The 21,427-nt window shown below is 40.0% G+C and overlaps 1 protein-coding gene across 4 annotated transcripts in view; it reads right to left on the bottom strand.

Moving 5' to 3' along the window:
* RAMP3 (receptor activity modifying protein 3) overlaps positions 1-21,427 on the bottom strand; it is a 143,913-nt gene that overhangs the window by 98,452 nt on the left and 24,034 nt on the right. Inside the window, exon 1 of one of the 4 annotated variants that reach the window (XM_084618753.1) lies at positions 4,962-5,293. The exons of 1 other annotated variant lie outside the window; for it this stretch is intronic. In XM_084618753.1, the coding sequence (XP_084474879.1) occupies positions 4,962-5,013 (52 nt within the window). In that variant the 5' untranslated portion in view covers positions 5,014-5,293. Of the gene's footprint in view, positions 1-4,961; positions 5,294-21,427 lie in introns of those variants that run through there. 2 more of the 4 variants (XM_084618754.1, XM_084618752.1) reach the window with 2 other exon arrangements.

Here is a 21,427-nt window from a genome sequence, read left to right on the forward strand (position 1 = left end):
AGTATCCTATTTCAATTTTGTTTTTTATTGAAATAGGACTCTTATTTTTAAATCAGAAAGTGTCCACACACAGACTTCCACCAAAAGTGTGAATTAAGACTTGTGTCATTATTACAGTGGAAATGTGCACATGGACAAGCACTATGGGGGAAGGTAGTCTGCTACGAGAGAGAGAGATGTGAGAAGTAAACAAAGCCGCAGAATGATCACAAATGGTATTTAGCAAGCAAAGTTTTTCACTGACCCCTTTGCACAATTTCTTTTTTTTTTTTCCTTTCTTATTTTTGGTGAAAGTAGGTGGAATTTGATTTACTTGCAATTAGGGCAACCAGTGAATAAACTGTGTAATCAGCACTGAGGTGGTGGAAAGAAACAGCATCTCAAACAAATAACAATTTGACGGTACAAGAAAGAAATATGGCTTAAAAAGCAGAACCACCACAGATAGTGCACTTTTTACTGAGGACATGCCATCCTACACCAGGAACTCATCCACAATTGTGTGTGTGTGTGTGTGTATACACAACGTATATATATTTTTTTTAAATCACACACTATGAGACCGTTTCATTCCCATGTAAAAAAAAAAAAGAGTAAGAGCCAAGTATTTGTGTGTGTCCCTCTATTTCCTATCTTTAATCTAGAATGTATCTCTAATCTTGTAGGTGTCATTCTTCTTGACTTCTGGGACCAGCATGGTTTTGCTCCAATATTTGATGCTCTCTGCTGCCACCCACAGCACATCCATGTACATTCTCTCATGAACACAGTACATTTTTTCCAGAAACCTTAACTGTACCGAGTCTGAGTTGGTACACTGGGGTCTGGGTAGACCTCAGAAATCTTCAGGTTACAGGGGGAGGGGAAGAGGGGGAGAAAGGACGATGGAAACAGTGAAGTATGGTGGAGCTGTGCCAGGATCTAACAGCAACTTGGAAGCAAAGGCTGCATCAGCATTTGTCTGCTTTGCTTCAAAAGTGATGGCAATAGCGTCCGTTAATTATATTTCCTGTTGATTGCTGTTTGAAAACATGCAGGATGCCTAACAAACAAAAGCAGCGCTTTGGCAGAGTAGTGTATTGCTAAGCTGGTCTGGTCTGTTTCAAAATGAGATGTTCTCATTTTAAGAGTACACACAGACTCATACTTATGTCTAACTAACTGACACCTGATCTATTGTATTCAATGTCATTCCCACGCTGATTTACACTTCCTTCATCCCAACCCTTTCAGCCACAAAACAGTAGACCAGATTCATCAGTAAGATGATATGGAACTTTTTTTCCAATTTAATCAATTTTTTTAAAAATCATTCATCTGTTTCTCTTTCTCACTAGGATCCAATCTTACATGGAGTTGAACTTGAGGGGACTCTGTATTTACAAAAGGCACGCAAGTACCTTGCAGGATTGGGTCCTTCTTATAAATCTCTAGTGAAAATCAGCAGTGTGGATTTGTAGTCCAGAGCATGAGATACAAGAGTGGGAGCAGGGAGCCATATTCAGTTTTCAGATCTGACACTGATTTGCTGGGCAACTCTGGCAAAATACTTAGCTTCTCTGTGCTACAGTTCCCCAGCTGTAAAATATAGTGGTAATGATACTTTACAACTTTGTAGAATGTTTAGAGATCTGGGCATTAAAGTGCTAAAAATCATGATAGTTATCACGTTTCTACTTTAACATGTTTTGCTGAGACAGATGCCTGTACAATTAAAAAAATATGAAGTTTCACTTTAAATGATAACTTCTTACACTTATATAGCACCTTTCATCCTTACCTATAGACACAGCACTACTAATAAGCAACCATCTTTACAGGATGGAGGGGGAAATGTTTGGAAAAGGATGCCAGAACAATTACTCTTGTAAAATATGCTACTGGACTGTTAAATCACTGTTCACTCAAATCCCTGCTCCACCACTGACTCCATGTGTGACATTGGGCAAGTCACTTAGCTTCTCTGTTCCCCATCTGTAAAAAAAAATGGAGATAATAGCATTTCCCTGCCTCACAGGGATGTTGTGATGAAAATACATTAAAAGACTGTGAGGCACTCATATACTAAGGTAATGGGTGCCATGTAAATTAAATAAGATAAATAGATGTGCAGAACAGGCTCTCAAAATATACACTTTGAGTAATTCAACAGGAGCATTGACTGATCAACCATAACAACATTTGACTGAAAGAGAAAGGGCATAAGGGTCAGTCAGTGTTTAAAGGTTTCAGAGTAACAGCCGTGTTAGTCTGTATTCGCAAAAAGAAAAGGAGTACTTGTGGCACCTTAGAGACTAACCAATTTATTTGAGCATAAGCTTTCGTGAGCTACAACGAAAGCTTATGCTCAAATAAATTGGTTAGTCTCTAAGGTGCCACAAGTACTCCTTTTCTTTCAGTGTTTAAACTGGATCATATAGAAATAAAAACAAGGAGGAACAACCATCATTCAAAGTGTTCAATTAAAGTCAATATCCCTAGGGAATCACTGATTCTAGGAACCATGTTTGTATTACTTGCCGTCAGAAGAATCAGTGCAAACTGTAGTTGGCTTACACTTACGACAATTATTGAGTAATATTTTAAATAGTCAGATTCCACATTGTGAATTTTTTAGTAATCATAAAAAGTTTGTTTTAAATCAGGGAATTAGTTTGGTTCCATTTAGATCTTTATTGTTCATGCAAAATCCATCCCTTCGCTTCTGACCAAAAGCAATCCATTGTAGACCACCATGAAAATCAGTTCTTCAGTGACATTCAGTTAGGTGAGCAACTGGCCTAGGCAAGAAACTCTAGTCTGGGACTATACCTATTAGTGTCTCTGGTGAGAACTGTGTGTAATTGTTGGAGGTACAGGAAGAGTAGTCCTCAGTCTGGGAATAAATCCTTAAGAAACATGTTTCACTTGTGAGAGTCATCGCAAAGTCTAATGCTGAAAGTTTCTCATACTCAGAAATAACTGATTCTTTTTCTGTGTTCAGCCGGGAAGAAATCAACCATTAGGTGTCAGGAAAGTTTGTATTCTGAAATGCATTTTAAATGGAAATGTACAAAACATTTGACTGCATAAGGTAGGTTTCAAACAGTGTTGAGAGAAAAAGCCACCAAAATGAACACTTTACTTTTTTTAAAAGCAAAAAATGTTATGAGAGGGCTGTCATTTCTGAAAATTGTCAGAACCAGATGTTCCTCTTATTTAGAGGCCTTTTCATGTAAAGATCTCTAACTTCTGGTCTTGCAAGGTTTTATCCCCTATAAAGTACTTGGAATACCCTTTTAAATACTCTGGGCCTGATTCTCCTCTCACTTACATCTGTGTAAATCAAGAGTAACTCCACTGTGATCACCTGAGTCATACTGGTGTAAATAAGATCAGAATAAGACTCGGTCAGTAACTTTGGATTTGACTGTAAGGTTTTAAATCTTGAATTCGTAAAGACAGCTACAAGGGGAAAAAATGAAATCTCAGTGATTAACAACATAGTGTAAACTGAAGTTAAAGAATGAGAAAAATCTGAAAGGTATCTGCACAATTACAAGTAGCTGTTTGAGCAAATCCTAAATAGAATCATCCAGCCTCCGGACCATGAAAATTCCCTGCTTCCCAAAGAGAGGAGAGGGAGCCCACACTGAAGCTAGTGTCAAAAGGATGAATATAATTCAGAAGTTAATTAATTCATTCTTCCTGGAAAGTGAGCATATATAGTAATGTATTTCTTGACTCATCTCCTGGCAAAATTGGCTTACGGGATGTTGGGCTGGTGGTCAACACCTAAGTTACCAATCTTGCAGCTCTCATTCAAGGAAAATGAGCCCTGTGCCTGAGTGAGGACTTTGGGAATTGGCCAAATCTACAAGAAGCCAGCTACCATGGCAAAGATGATTATTTTACAGAAAAATGTGCTCCCTTAGTTAATATCAGTGCGAGAAGAAAGGGGGAGAAAGCCATACAGTTCCAGGGTGCACAATCAAGCTAACCCCAATTCAGTTCTCAACACTTTTCAGGATTTTGGTATCTTATTTTTACATTTATTCACTCTTGTTCTCTAGTTCTTACAGCAGCCATCTGCGGCATGGCTGAGAAGGAGGTGGTTCCGTGCCTGTCACGGCATCACCAACACCCTGGGCGAAATGTACACATCTCTCACGCTGTAACTAATTGATAAGGCGTGTGTGGGGAAACAAGGAAAGGACTGGAGAGAGCTTCTCCTTTCTCACCGGGATACTATTAGAGGTCTGTTCCCAGTGCTTGATATCACAGGAAGAGATTCCTTCTGCTCTTAGAAAAACCCTCTCCCCAAACAGAGGATCTGTTCTTTTATAACCCAGTCGCCTTTCCCTAGTTTTTTATTTTCACCTCATTTGCTGGGGCTGTATATTAAAAATAGACTTCAGCTAATATAGTCTCACAAAAATGCCTATGACACTAAAAAGCCACTAACCTTACAAAATACAACCCTGCACATCTTCCTTGAGGACAGCCACAAACTCATTAATGCCTTAGGGAAGGGCTTCTTTTCAGGCTCCCTTACTCAAACTGTTACTGAATAATTTAAGTGAGGTGGGAGTTAGGGAGGGAGAGGTTGTGTATGATTTTATTACATGCCAGAGAGAAAACACCCTTATTGAAATCACCTGTCTGGAAGGGCTCTGCTTCTCCAGCAGAATCAGGACTAGTAGAAAGGGTTTACATTTCCACATTTACATTCAGCTAAAGATGCCTGGCAAAAATCGATTCCTTTTATCTTGTAAGGGAAACCCACAAACCAGTACGTTAAACACTTTTGTTGCTAGGGTAATATAATAAATGCTTTAAGTTATTTAAGACAAAACTCCTTCCTAGAACAGCAAAGACTCATAAATGCTAGTAAGTTAGGAGTGCTAATAACTTCTCCAGGTGCTTTTACTGATCATTTGCCCGAGATGGTCTGAGCATCAGCTTGCAAGCCAGCTACTTACCGCACAGCGCAAAAAGGAAAAGTTGCACTAGCCAGAAAGCATGCGTCTCCATCCCGCAGTAGGAGCGACCAGGACTCAGAGCCTAGGGGGGAAAGCGCCCGCATGGGGAGGAAAGAGGGCGGCAGGTCTGCAGCCACCAGCACACACACACCTCGGATCAACCACACGCTTTCCTGTCAGGAAACCCCTCTTCATTCCTTTGCATCAAAGCATAAGCAGCAGCAGCAACTGGGGGTGGGTGGGCGCCCGCAAGCTTTCCCCCAGCTCCGCTCCTCCTCCCTCTCCCTACCCTGAGATGCGATCATCAGCCTCTCAGCAGCACCAATCAACTCCAACTTCCATTTCTCATTTTTGCCCACCCCCGCTCCCCCGCCTTGTTTCGTCCTCCCCCTTTCTCCGGCTCGCCTTTGGACTGGGAGGAAGGAGGAGGAGGATGTCGTTGTGGCTATTCTGGGATCCTCCAGGGCAGCCGATGGGAAGTTTCGCGCAGCTGGAGGTTTCTGAGAAGGAGGAGAAAGGGGGAGGCCCACAACGGAGGCGTTTGCCTGCACAGCTGTCTGGGGCGAGAGTGAAACTGACCAGCAGGGAGCTGGGGCGGGGGTGGGTGCGCGCTTGTCTCTCTGCCTGTTATCTGAGCCTCTTGAGCCCCTCGCTCTCTTTGTGTGGCTCCTTGGGTGACCATCTGCAGCGTGCCTTTGTGTCTGTGGGTCTCTCTCCGTCGGCTTGTGTGTCCATCTGTCTGCCTGCAGTAATCGTATTCTCGTCGGTCCCTCCTTCCACACAGAAAAGGGGCGGGCCCCGGTTGCCCATTGATCAGTAAAATTGTAGTCGCAAACCTCTCCTTTAAAGTGGGAAGTTTTGGCATTTTCTCTCTTCTCTTTGGCAACTCTCACCCATAGGCTGACTCTCCCATAGGGCAGGTACCATCTTGTTCGGCGCATAGTTGGCGTGAGCTAAACTTCGGCTGAGATATGTTCCTCGATACCTTTTCTCATGGACAACATGAGTTATCTCAAATGCCAGTGTGTTATTTAAAATTTAATACCTATAGATCGGCAGCCGCTACACTTTTACAAAATATGTAGTCCAGGACAGAACAGCCAGTAGCCTTAAGCAAGTGCTGGATGTGTTTTAATGCTGCCATTTCACCTCTGCATGACCGTGTCCAGGGGGGGAACCATACATTGCTCATTTTCATCAATATTTAAACCCTATTTTCCTCGATCCATAAGCATTTGAAGTTAGCTTCCTGATTTAAAAATGCCAGGAGGCAAAGCAACAAGGAGAACCTTCCTGGAGACCTAGCAAGACAACTAAAAACCATGTATGCTGTTCAGTTTCATACACAGCAGGAAAGTATTTCTAGATAAGCAGAAAGATTGCACCTAGGGAATTACATTTCAATAGTACATGAAGTCGCTGTCACTGATAAAGTCAGATTAAGCACACCATTTAGAATTTTTAAAAAATAAACTTTTATAAAACCGAATGTTATAATATATTGCATTTTATGTGTGTGCCTGTGTATACGTTTATTTTTATGAATACTATGTGTGTGTAATGTTTCAATTGATTGGAAACTCTGCCAGGGAAACAGCCTTTCAAAGCAATTTGGAGAGGCCAAAGCAGGGTTTGGAGAGTCCAAACATTGCAGCATGGTGCTATTTATTGCAGATGTAAGGCAAAGTGAAATTGACTCGCCAATTTTTATTGTCCAAGCTGAGAGAAATGGAAAATGTAAACAAATCACATTAAAGGTTTTAAGTCTTCAGTACTATAATATAGCTATGGGAATTAAGTCTGTAAAGATATTGTATTGAACTTGCTAGTGTGTGCATGCCACTATTTTCTCCTGGATGGAAGCATATCTGGTGAAATATCAAAGGCCCTAGACAACTAATAGCTATTGGAGATCATGCTTTAGCTGCAGTGATTAGCACTTCTGCTTCTAAAGGAGGAGCTGAGTTCTATTCCCACTATCCACATGAAGTTTTGAGTGACCACTGTATGCTTAATGATAACCATGAAATTCTATATAGGCACAGGCTTGCTACCCTATGATGTTTATTGATTGTTTCTTTTTTAAAAAATTAGGATTTTGGCAGATGTCAATTTTCCCTTATAAATCATAAATATTTAACAGTCCAGGGACTTAGAGGGGACATGATCTACACTAGCATTTAAGATATGTTCTGCTTACTATACTGGTTATCAAAGTTTTTGACACAGGATACAAAGATGTGGCCAACACATAAGAAACATTTCAAATAAAGAATCAAGTTTTGTTTTTATATAATGTGGCCAGTGTTTCTGGTCACATGTTCATTCCCTTTATCTGCTTCAGAGTGGAAAAGTCACTGCACAAAACACATAGCAAATATCTTCTATGAAAGTAATTGTTTTCAACTTGTAAAATTCAGCGGATCTTTCCCCCGGTCCCACCCATTTTAAGCTTACTTCTGAAATACCATAATGCAAATAAAACCCTATGGCAGAATAATAGCTGAAATTTAGAGGAAGGTGCACTAACTTGGAGATAGTGAAGCTATTTTAAATTCATCGGCTAACTGCTTAAACTGACATTTTCAGCAAACTGAACAAAAATGAATAATTCTTAGAAGCAGATGTATTTGTGAACACCTTGTGAGCAAAAAGGCTTTAGGATTAGCACCTTCGATGTGATGTAACTAGTTATAGATGGGCTTTCAGTTACCATCCTGACACTTACTGTCATAACCATACAGCTCTGTAGCCTAGAATTCCTCCTTACCTGTAAGGGGTTAAGAAACTCAAATAACCTGGTTAGCACCTGACCAAAAGGACCAATGGGAAAGAAGATACTTTCAAATCTGGGGGGCGGGGGCGCAAGAGGAAAGGCTTTGTTTGTGTGTTCTCTTGGGAAGCAGAGACGCATCAGGTCAGACAACTCCTCCTACAAACCATCCTAAAATGAGTCTCAATATTGCAAAAAGAGAAAGAAAGTAAGGCAAGGCTCATTAGATTATCTTGCTAGAGGGAGGTTTATTTCTGTATTTTGTAACTTTGAAACTAAGCCTAGAGGGAGTTCTGCTGTGTTTTTTAATCTTTTGTTACCCTGTAAAATTATCTTCCATCCTGATTTTACAGAGGTGATTCTTTTACCTTTTTTTAAAATAAAATTCTTCTTTTAAGAACCAGATTGATTTTTTCAGCGTCCTAAAACCCAGGGGGGTTGATCTGTGCTCACTTTGTAACCAATTGGTTAGGATATTATTCTCAAGCCTCCCCAGGAAAGCAGATGTAAGGGTTTGGGGGGATATTTTGGGGGAATAGGAACTCCAAATCAGGTCCTTTCCCTGATTCTTTGTCTAAATCACTTGGTGATGGCAGCGTACCCTCCAAGGACAAAGGATTTGTGCCTTGGGGAAGTTTTTAACCTAAGCTGGTAGAAATAAGCTTAGGGGGGCTTTCATGCGGGTCCCCACATCTGTACCCCAGAGTTCAGAGTGGGGAGGGAACCTTGACACTCACTAATAATGTTTCACGCCCATCAACAGCTCTATGAAATTTACCTCTTCAGGAAAACTGAAGTTTATATTGTGCAGTTACGGTTCAGTAACAACAACATGACAGTAAAAAGCTATTACACTAGGATATGAGAGATCTTGCAAATACCAATTATCCATGTATAACTCCATACCCCTCCACCTACAATATGTGATAGCAGTACTCCCAAAACTACAATTTGTTATAGTTCCCTGAAGTACTGCCTTGACAGAACATCACCATAGTGTGAGCCATCCAGCATTTTCAAATGCTCCAATCCCATTTCTGGAAGTCTGACTTTTAGTCCTACTTCTCAATAAAATAATGGTAATAGCAGCTTGGTAGTAGTTCCAATACAAAACTTCCAAGGACCTATTGTGACATAACACAAGATCGAGTCAAATAAATAGCGGGATTTATTTATTTACTTCATGACAAGTATCAGAGGGGTAGCTGTGTTAGTCTGAATCCACAAAAACAATGAGGAGTCCGGTGGCACCTTAAAGACTAACACATTTATTTGGGCATAAGCATCTGAAGAAGTGAGTTTTTTGCCCACAAAAGCTTATACCCAAATAAATCTGTTAGTCTTTAAGGTGCCACCGGACTCCTCGTTTTTATGCCAGCTAAGGTAATGAAATATCATGCTTCAGGGCCCAGGGTTAAGCTGATCCACTGTGGATGTCAGGGAGAAACTGATTATATCTAGCATGTTGTGGAAGCTGCTGGGTTGCTATTTGCCTCTGACAGAGCAGTATTCTAGTCTAGATGGACTGATGGTCTCATCTGGTACTGAAGGGTAAATTTTACTTCCCTATACCCTAGGGCCAATAAATCATTTTCTTTGTATCCAAAGGTACATTAACATTTTCAAGATAGATTTTAATTGGACCACTCATTGGAGTGAGGGCTGGACGACTGGGCCTAAGTTCAGCTCATCTCTATTTTTAGCTAAAATAGGTCAATTTGCACAGAACTTTTTAAACTTTCGGTTCCCATTTCATGCTTCTGAAAGCATGCCTTTTTTGTTCTACAAGTTTAAAAAAAAAACGAGACATAAACAGGTAATTAAAACTGTGTTTTCCTCTGAACTCTGTTTGCATAATTTCATACAAATGTTTTATCCAAGTCTTTTTCACCAGAGAAAATATCAAACACAATGATAAATGGACTACTACTATGACCAAAGAGAAATATTCTTCAAAGACTTTGTATGCATTTAAAGATTATGTGAATTTTAAGCAAAACAAATTCTATGGTCTTAAATTCTTTTCTCCTCTATGATCTGGTCTGAGCAGAGAGAAAATGAAGATAGATTTGTATGTAAATATCTTGATTCCCAGACGGAAACAGACACAGACTGGGAAAACACCCACAAACACTCAAATCAACTTGGACTCCTTTCTTGAAAGAAGAAACATATGAGAAGATCCCTGCACCTGTGCAAAGCCTCACTCACTTCAGTGGATTCTTGATGCCTAAAGTTGACACCTAAATCCAAAATGTAAGTATCTAAATATAAAAGTGACCTGATTTTCAGTGGTGTTAGATTGTGAACTCTTGGCACCTCTGAAAAAATAGGCCAGTTTACCAAAGGTGATAAAATATGATCTGGCTGCCTAACTGTAGGCAGAAAATGTTGGCCTTAAATTGGAAAAAAAACAAAAACAAAAAAAACAAAAACCCACACCCGACCCCTCAAATATTTTTATTATTTTTGATATTTTGAAGTGTATTGAGACCAGTGCTTAATTTTTGCCAGGGCTGAGCCCCATCACCTCTAGGCTTGGCAGTTCATAGCCCCTTCACTCCAGGGCTTGCTGCATCAGTTATGAATGTAAAAAAATTGCTTGAGCCCCAGCACCTCTTTCATTACAAATTAAGCACTGATTGAGGCAAACAACGTTAGAGACATTTAGATACTCAGCATCATAAAGCCAGCAACTGTGGATAGTAAAAATGGATTCACAACTGTAACTTCTTAGTTCTGACAGCAAAGGAAAACAGAACAGATGTGTGGGCAAGAGAGGGGATATCTCAATTGGAGGTTCCTGTAACAAATAAATAACTTGGGAGACTGGTCAGGTCTTAGCTTGGTTGCTATAACAAGAGGGGAAGGAGTTGTCATATATTAATTTTTCCAGTGTATAAAAATGATCCCATTCTAGGCACATGAAAAAAAGAATCTTTCAAACCAAACAAATGCATTAATCCTTTCACACAAAAGGTCAACCACCAGTGATAGTAAAGACTCTAAAAACAGCCACTCTGACCCCTTCCTCATCTACTCCTCTTCAAATCACCTCAGAGGAAGAGTCCAGGCAAACAGAGAAGTCAAACAACATTCCTGAAAGTCAACACATGCAATCTTTGTTTTACTGGGTGGGGGAGTGAATTCCAGAGTCAAGGGCCGTCCATGGAAAATGTCTTCTGATTTCCCCCAGACGTACTCATCTAGTTAACTGAGTGCTTGAGCGTGGCAGCACAATCTAGAAGAGAATGGGACTGGGAGTCAGACAGGATTCTATCCCCAGCTCTGCTACTGAACCACTGTATGGCTTTGGACAAATCACTTATCTTCCCCGTGCCTTGCTTTTCTCAACTCTATAATGGGAACACCAACCAACACTGTGAAGAGCTTTGCAGATGAACAGTGTACTGGAAATACTAATTATTACAAGTCTTAACTCAACTGATCTGAGTTATTTATGTGCTATAAAGAGGATATTTACAACGCACCTGAGATCTAGACCATATCAGTTAAGATTTGCAGTTCTTTCCCACTGCTTTTCCTCCTGCAGCAAGAAACATCCTATAGCAAGAAACATCCTAAAATTGTTCTCGTTTGTGTCATAAGCACCGTGATCCTTTCCTTCCGTTGTACATGACTATTCTTCTCTTTCTACATCAGGCAGAAGCTTTAACTTAAAAAAAAAAAACAACTTGGCTCAGGCACAGAAAATAAATCTTGTTTTAATTTTCAAAGTGATAGCCTAATGAAATACACAGAATTATATTTCATCTTCAACCAAATAAAGCTAAAATTCATTCATAATTGTTTAAGATAGTAAAGAGTTTATTCACTGTCACATGTGCTGTAGCCATTGGGCTTTTTACACAGAAAATGCATTGAAAGCTGTTATGATAGGCTGCTGGAGTGCCTTTCAGAATGCCAGTGAGAAATTTGCAGACTGTTCCACAAGTCATTGAAGTCTGTTAGAATAAAAGGAAGTAAGTCAATGAGGAAAATGGGAGAGGTGGGATGGGAAATGTTTTAACAATAAAAATACTCTGTAATTACATATAAGGACTTTTGGATAAAAGCTACTAACAATTCAATTACACCATCTTGGCACTATCAGTAAGGGATATAAAAGGATCATTTTATTGACTTCTGTAATGCAGCTGGCTCTGCGGTGAAACAAACACTACACAGCAGCCTAGAATAGAAAATAAAGGCTACCCAAATTTAATGTGAACTCAGGAGTTCTGACTTCCAGCCTGATATAAAACCATTCTTGCTTCTGAATCATTCTACTTCTAAGATTTTACTAAACCACCTTGTGCTGTGATCTTGTATCAGTTCCTGTATTTACTTGTATGAAAATGGACAAATTAGCCTTCTTAGACACATGAAAGACACAGTCTTAGGCTGTGAACTAAGCAGGATAAAGCTGGTTCAGTACTTTCATGAGAACCTTCCATAAAAAAAGGTCAGAAAGAAGTAGTACTATGCAAATATAAGGGCATTACCAGTGCAAATAAAGTGATTCGGGTACACAATGTGGACTGCAACATAGTGTATTTAAATGTTTTCAGATCTATATAAAAAATTTCTCCTTTTAAAATAAGAAATAGAAAAAAAGATGCATGTCTGCATTAAAGTGATTTCAACTAGCTATTATATTCACACAGTTGTGACTCTGTTGTAACAAATAATCCTCTTTTTTAATCACTAAATCTTTACCGCCCCAAAGCAACAACAATTTGTGCACAATTTATGCCTCTTTACTCAAACTGATGAAAACAGTCGCAATTCCCACAGCATTTGCCACAAGATTACCCTGACATATTTAAACAAAAATAAAATCCCTTTACAGTACATTATGCAAAGTTCTAAATATTTCAGCTTATTTGCAGACAATAATCTAAAGAGACTGTTCTCAACACCATGCATTACTGCTACACAAATCACACATAAAATTCCTTTTTTCTTTTTCCTGTTTGAAAAACTTGTGTGTGCTAGGAGGAGGAGTTTCTGTTGGTGTAAGTATACCTCCCCGAGCAATGGTAACAGTAACAGAAACATTAACATTCTTGTATTGACCTAGTTACATTCACGCTGGGAGTTTGGTCAGCATACCTGTGAGTAGCATAACCTCGATAGCATTTATCACCATGTATTTTTGACAGGTTTCCACGCCCCATTTAGGGCTTATATCCTGCCCTCCATTCCCATTTCCATTAGTGTCGAGGTTTGGCACCGTCGGCCATTTTGAAATTTTGAGTACTCTTATGGTACTCTTAGCCAATAGTTTAGGACTGCTGTTGCTTTCCCTCCCTAAGTAAGGAGGAGCTTCTATTTAAATGGGTCTGATGATTAAAGATGGCTGCACCTAGAAGGCTCTGACCAACATCGGCAGTCAAGCCTCTCATGAAGAGACGTTATACGGTTGCTGCTATGGGACCTGAAGAAACAAACATACAGTTGTGGCAAACAGTGTTTGAGATGGGTCATGGGAGTGGGGAAACAGGGATAGCTAATGATGTCTGTACCCACAAGAACGACACAGTGGAGAAACAAGAGGCCAGACCACTGGGCCAAGATTTATTTGAGACTCCGGACCCAGGGTGGGAGAACCTAAACAATTCAAACAAAGGGTTGTATGGAGACGAGGCACAGGAATGTTCTATGTAAGAACGTTCAAGGGATGGCTTGGCAGGGACCCGGTCACTGGTGCTCAGTTAGCTAGAGCCTTTTGGATCAAGCCTGCCCAGAGACATATTGTGTTTGTTGTTTTTAAAAGCTGCATATGGAAGGGGTCTCTTGATACATGGTGTAAAAGGTTTTAAAATCATGTTATGAAAAAGTACAAAGAAGCCTTACACGTATGTCTTACTGTACATTTTTTCAGCAGCTGAGCGATGGTTCTTCAGAGGGCTTGGAGGTTCTGGACACCGACGCCGAGTGGATTGGGCCCGATCTGTTTTTGCCCAGACCCAAAACCAGATGCTCAATGGAATGCTGTAACAGAGGAGGATGCTTATTCTATAGGCCTGTACTATCTAAAGTTGAGGGAGAAATTCAGTATTAAGCCTGTGCAAGTTCATAACCGTAAAACCGTGATACATCCAATTGTACGAGAGGCTGTGCATGAAATCATCAAGAGCTGCCTGAGAGAGAAACAAAATGAGGATTTTCCTGGGTGTGCTATAGATGCCCTCAGTCAGAGGCATGATGACTGTATGTACTGGTCTTTAGATGATGTGAACTGTAAAATTAAAGAAATTAGCAGTAGTTTGTGTATGAAGAGTGTGTTAAATATCATCATCACCACATTGGGATGCGCTGCAGTGCCTCTGTTTAACCCAGGAACAGTTAGCTCTAGGGGCAGAATTGGTGGACAAAGTGACAGAGGCCGAGGACCCAAATAGCATTTTAAATGAAATCAAACCGACAGATAAATGTTTAATGCGAAATGTTGAACGTCTTCTTCGTTCAGCAAATTATAAAACCTCGCTAAGAAAAAACACTAACAGTTAGAACATGTTTTGGGAACAAAACAGGGCGTGTTATAAAATAAAATAGTTGAAAATAACTGTGTGAAGCATGTTTTTATGGAGTTCAAGGGGTGTGGGGTTCGTCAAAAAAGAAGTAGGTTGCCCCCATGGTATGCGTGCAGTTGGGTTACAGTTTGTCAACAACAAGAAGAGGTATATGAGCGGCCTGTTCCTCTAACAAAGGCCCACCCACCCCATCCAGTCCTGGTGCTTGTGCATGAGGGATATAGGCTGTTGGGGCATCTGGACCACTGCAAAGCAGCCCCAGAACCCCTCTTAAAATCATACCATCTTCCACTTCAGCTGTACCTTTTCATTTTCCACCCTAGGCCCTCTGCATTAGGACTTAATCATAACCCTCTGATTTCAACAATGTCTCAGGTCTCTCCTCTACTGTTTCATTTTGTTGAATGCTGTACGGCATCTAGGGTTACAGTTTGCATAAAAAAGTGTTTTATAAAAACAAAAATATATTCTCTAGGCAAGATAATGATCAACAAAATTGTAATTGTTGCTTTGCAGGCACTGCCACAAAGTACCCTTAAGTTTGTTTTTGTTAATATTTCTGATAGGCCATAGGATGGGGGAGATAATACCTCATAAAGTGGGAAAGTGCTTCCGAATGACAAATGCTTGCCCTTGCTAAAGCATAACAACGAACACAGAATGGCTGCCTACAAAACTGTTTCACTAAAAAGAGTTATCAACATTCCCCCTAAAACTCAGGACAACTTTCTTACCCCCATGGCCTGATTCCTGTGGCTGTGGCTTTTTTAAAAATTTGTTTGTCCTTGGTTTAGATTTTTAAAAAATTAGACGGGGGGGGGGGTTGAAAAGTCTCGGCGGGGAGCAGACTCCTTATCTCTGGAGAAAAACAGTTAAGCTAATTTTTTCTTGGTTTTTTTTTGGTATAAAACCCAACTTTAAAAAGCAATCTTGTTTATTTTTTTGTTAATTTTGGGGTGGAGGTCATTAAAACACATATGTAAACTCCCCTCAATTGTCAGTTTTCATATTCTTACCTAGCTGCTGTTTTGGTACTTTAAAAACACTATTTTTTAAAGGATAGGCTAGTATTTTAAGCCTTTTTAGTTCACTAAACTTCTACAAAATATCCGTAAGAGGGGCCTTGTTTTGTTACAGCTCAGTCAATACTGCTTTTTCATGTTAAAAAACTTTAAAAAAAAACAAACATCATGCTTCAAATAGGCCTTACTGCATAAAGAATATCCTCAAAAAAGGTCATGTTATGTTACATCTCAATGTTGTATTTTCATGTTAAATGTAAAAAAACCCTGTATATAATGAAACATGGCATGTTTAGAAAGTGCTAAAGTATGGGGGGAAAGTCTAGGAGTGGGGGTGCTCTCACATAATCTATCTCTGAGCTTCATGTAGTCACAAAGCGATGGTTTTAATCTTTAATCTTTATTAAAGCACCTATGTAAAAGTGCTACCTGGCGGGAAAGATGCTTGGGGTCTGTTCTTTTAGATAAGAAAAAGGCAATTAAAGGAGGGGGTAGGGAGGGGAAGAAGAGGGACTGTAGGATTGGTTCAGGGAAATGTATTCTATGACGCAGCTGTAGAACATCATCTGATTGGTCCGATCCAAAGGCGGCGATAATTAGTCTGAGGGGGTTCTGACCCTTGGAAGCACCCTCTTTCCCCAGGAGGGGCCGCAAGGGTAAGTAATCTCTCTCTCTCTGAGTCAACCACGTGCTGTCTATCTTTGCCCTTTGCAAAGGGGCTTTCTTTTCCCTTTTCTTGCCGTGTTCTCTTTTAACCTATCTTTATATGTTTCTCTTTTATTTAACTCTTTTTAAATGCTCTTTTAACCTACCCTTATATTTAATATTTTAAATGCTTTTCTATTAACCTCCTTTATACTTTTTACCATCTGCTTACTAAACAGTCTCCACTTTATAAAATTCCCTTTTTTTTGCCATGTGTTCTTTTTTAACCTAACTTGATATTTTAAAAGTGTTTTAAATTTATTTCAATTTTTTATTCTTTAATAACATGCTAAACTAAGCCTTTAAAATCATCTCTCCTTACTAAACCTAACCAAACAATCTTTCTTCTCTTTATTAACCTCTTTCCTTTTTTCCCCTCTAAACCTTACCAAAGCTTTCTTTTTTTTTTTATCTTTAAGCTCTCTCACTTTTTTCTTTCAAGCTTTTTCTCTAAACAATCAACCAAATGTATCAAAACACAAGCACGCAACATTCCCCCTAGTCAAACATAAAAATAATTCAAAAAAAAAATTCAAAATGGCTGACAGCACCAAGCCTTGACACCTATGGGAACGGAGGGCAGGACATAAGCCCTAAATGGGACATGGGAACCTGTAAAAAAGACATAGTGATGAATGCTACCTAGATTATACTTCTGTTACGGTGTTCAGGAGTGTGGATTTTTCATACTCCTGAGGCCAGGTCTACACTATAATAAATGAACATGGATATAACTCTGTTGATCAGGGGTGTGAATCCACACCACAATAGTAGATAATATAGTAGTATCTTTTTTGATGTGTTATAGTCACTAGGGTGATCATGACAAGTTAAATTTACAGCCATTAAAACTATCCAACTCTACATGGAAAGGAAGTGAATAACCTACAAATGAGCAGAAACTCTGAATAGCTCAATTAGATGAGATAAGCAGCTATTTTAACTTCAGATGTAAAAAAATTCCAACTCACCAGAGCTATCTTTATCATATTCTCTTGAGATTTCTAAAACAGAGCAAGGATATGAATAATACAGACAAGAGTAAGACAGGCCAAGCAGGTGTTGTACTGATGACTCTGTCTCCTTCAGAGATATTGGCTGATTAATTGGTTGTAGTCCAATAGCTACAAATGTAGCAAACTACAGCCTACTAGGTAGAGTAACTGGATGGTCTGAAATGAAATAAAGCCCAATAAATTAAATGAATTAAAAATATGAAGTCACAATTGGAAAGTTGATCACCATACTAGTAGGGAGAAGATGTTTCATAGAACTTAATTGTGTAACTACTAGGCCCGATCTTGAAGCCTGCAAGATCAGGCCCAAATGGAAAGCCAGACAGATGATTACAGGTCTACACTAAATCAATTAATTCTAAATGGGTACAAGGTACAACCTGAATTTCTACAGAGATCATGTCATCTTCCTCTTCATCCAGGGAAAGTCTAATTGCAATTACAAATTAAACTACTGCTTATGTTTCTGGAATTTCAGACTCTGTTTGATTAGCGAAAAAGACAAGAATTACCCCATTTTCAAAAACACTTCTAAACTGCATGTGTAAAACATGCACAAACAGTTGACTGTATTAGACCAAGATTTAAAAAGCCAACACAGGAAAAAACACAAAAAAAGGAGTTTTGAAACATTCACAAGATGCTTTATAAACACTTTTACATTTAATTGAAAAAGTCACTCAATACATACAAAAACCTCTGATTTAAATTGTCCTTTTAAGTTATATTTGTGAATATGATTACACAAGGATGAGAGGTATTTTAATATTAGTTGAAAGTAATACAATCAAGCGCTATATTGACTCAACACTGCTGTCTTACATATTATAACTTACACTGCATTAGCACCTGAGGCTTTACATCCTCTGACTCACTTCACAGTTTGGAATAAATGTCCATCATCTCCCAGAGCGGGAATGAAAAAGCCTCATGCATTATTCCACCCCCGTCCTGAACTTTTTCAGACTAGCACAGAATGAATACATTCTTTAACTTTCAGCTCCCTCTGCTGTGCAAAGAGTTTAAAGATAGAGTTTTTGTGTTTCATTTTTAAAACAATTTACGAGTGAACTGAATGCAGAAGTTCATTGACCTGACAGACTTGGAGACCAAAGTCCACGTGACAGCATAAGGAAATGCCCAAATGTCTCCTACTACTTTCCTCTTCATACTGTTCACATCAACCGGTACTACAGAGTACGGCTCAGGGCTACCCTAGTGCCCTGCAGACAGTGTGAAACCAGGCATAATGATTCATCCATGTGACAGGGGAGAGTGTCTCGTCCCCCAAATAGAGAACTGGTACATACATTGCAAAAGAGAAAAAAATGCCACAGCCCCAAGACCATTTATGCTAATTTTCAATAGCTCTTGGAACACTGTGGAAGTTCCAGAAGACTCAAAGAAAGCTTAGGTGGTGCCAATATTTAAAAAGGATCAATGGAATGACCAAGGTAATTGTAGGCCTGTCAGTCTGACATCAATCCCAGGAAAGATAATGGAGCAGCTGACTCAGGATACAATTCATAAAGAATTAAGGGAGGGCAACATAATTCATGCCAGTCAACATGGTTTTATGGAAAACAGATCCTGTCAAACTAACTTGGTATCTTTTTTGATAAGATTACAAGTTTGATAGCTAAAGGTAATAATGTAGATGTAATAGAGTTCTGTAAGGTGTTTGATTCAATACAGCGTGACATTTGACTAAAAACCTGGAATGATATAAAATTAACATGGCACACATTAAATGGATTAAAAACTGACTCACTAATAGGTATCAAAATGTAATTATTAATGGGGAATCATCATCTTGTGTTTCTAGTGGGGTCCCACAGGGATTGGTTCTGAACCTTACACTATTTAACATTTTTATCAATGATGTGGAAAAAAACAAAGTCTGATAAAGTTGACAGAAATATGAAAATTGGAGATTAGTAAATAATGAAGAGGACAAGTCACTAAGACAGAGTGATCTGGATCACTTGGTAAGCTGGGTCCAAGCAAAAAATATGCATTCTAATATGGCTAAATGTGAATGTATATATCTGGAAGCAAAGAATGTAGGCCACACTTACAGGATGGGTGACACTATCCTGGGAAGCAGTGACTCTGAAAAAGATTTGAGGATCCTGGTGGATAATCAGCTGAATGTGAGCTCCCAGAGCAATGTTGTGGCCCCAAAGGGCTAATATGATCCTTGGATGCATAAACAGGGGACTCTCAAATAGGAGTAGAGAGGTTATATTACCTTTGTATTTGGCACTGGTGCGACTGCTGCTGGAATTGTGTCCATTTTTGGTGTCCATAATTCAAGAAAGATGTTGATAAATTGGAGAGGATTCAGAGAAGAGCCACAAGAATGATTAAAGGATTAGAAAACATGCCTTATACCGATAGATTGAAAGAAATCAATCTATTTAGCTTAACAAAGAGAAGGTTAAGGAGTGACTTGATTACAGTCCATATGTTACAATTGTCTATTAAATCTAACAGAAGAGAAAGGTATAAAACGATCGAATGGCTGGAAGTTGAAGCTAGACAAATTCAGACCGGAAATAAGGTGTAAATTTTTACCAGTGATGGTAAATAACCATTGGAACAATTTACCAAGGGTCTTGGTGGATTCTCCATCACTGACAATTTTAAAATCAAGATTGGATGTTTTTCTAAAACAGAAATTCTCTAGGAATTATGTTAGGAAAGTTCTGTGGCCTGTGTTCTATAGGAGGTAAGACTAGATGATCACAATGGTCCCTTCTGACCTTGGACTCTACGAATCTATGAGCCCTCAATGCCTGGGCTCTCTCCCTCAAGCTCCAGATTTGCCCCCTCGGTCCCTTTATGAGATTTAGCTCACCACAGGTGTTGGTCAAGCAACCCCAGAGCACGGTGTACACCTCAATAGAGCTGTGGATGCACAGTACCAGATGTGTGATCACTAAGACCCATGTCATCACCTGTGCAATCCCACAGTGCAGCTCCCCACCACCCTCTCAGCAAACTGCACACATAACCTTTCTCCATGAAAATCCCAACGTTCCTGGATCCCAACCCTTCTGCACAGCCACAAGGTCAACACACTGAGATGGAGAAAAATCAGACTGCTCACGACAGCTACTGTACACGCTGTCACAGAGAGTCAAATCAAGGACCTGCACATGCAACATACAGTATAGATTGAGCAACAAAGCAAACCTCTGTAACTTGGTGAGTACACTCACAGCTGTAACTTGGTAACTTGGTGAGTACACTCACAGCTGTCAGGGATCACATTCAGATTGTGGCTGGTGGAAAGGCCACCACAGTGGCCATGGCTTGCTCCAGAAGAAATACAGTAGCATCTTGTACCACAGAGGCAAACCAGTCTTGATCCTGGAGTCATTCCCACTGACCTGCACACACCCAAAATGACCACAAATGCACGCACTGATGCTGACAGAGTTATGGATCATAGAGAGAACCACAGCAGGAACCCATAGCTATTCCCCGAGGTTGGCTTACTCAGTTGCCAGTCCCCACTACACAGGTACCCACAAGCAATGCCCCAGCGGTGGCAGGTAGGGCAGAGGCCAAGTCTGCACTGACCACAAGCATTAATGGAAAAGCACTACAGCTAGGACATACCAAAGCCCATATGGCCAGCCAGCAAATCACAGCAATCCCTGGTAACAATTGAGAGGGTTTGCAGACAGCATGACAGGCATGCGGAATCACACCAACAAGACAGGCATCCCTCTCCAAACACAGCATGAGGGCTGGGACAAGCCACACCCATACATCAGTTGAAACACTGTACCCGGTGCAGTAGGTTATGCTAGACAAGTAGCTGCAAATGAGAGACATCAAGTGAAAAGATGCCATAGTAGCCACATTCCCCAGGGGAGTGACAAAGACAGTGAGGGGCAGCCACATAGCAAGGGCAATGCCCACAGCAGGCTGCCAATAAATTGGTCCACTGCAAAGGCAGATATGTTGGTTGGCATGGTCATCATAAACATCAAGGTTATCCAGGGGCAGAAGACAAGAGATCACCAGAAGGCAAATGGTCTGAAGAAGTAGTGCCAACAATGTGTCATCTTTGGGGTGGATAGCCATGCTACCAAGGTGTAAGCACAAGTGGCAGGATCTGGTCAGGGACAAAGTTTCATGAGATGCCTTGCAGACTAGCTGTGGGCCTTGACCACTTTGCAGCTGCCAGCAGTGAAGAAGTGTGTGGCATCAAGACCATCATTAGCATTCCAGGGCTCTTAGAGACTTCAGCAAGCATGCCATATTGCCTCATCTATCCCCATAACACCCAAAATCAGAGGTATTGTGCAGTCATAGGGTGACAGCTTTTGGGTGGTGGTGGGGATGATCAGTGTTGCCATAGCTGTGTGTTTGTAGTGGCATCCACTGAGGAAGTTGT

Source organism: Lepidochelys olivacea, assembly GCF_965140295.1.
Source record: "Lepidochelys olivacea isolate rLepOli2 genome assembly, chromosome: 2".
NCBI classification, from domain to species: domain Eukaryota; kingdom Metazoa; phylum Chordata; order Testudines; family Cheloniidae; genus Lepidochelys; species Lepidochelys olivacea.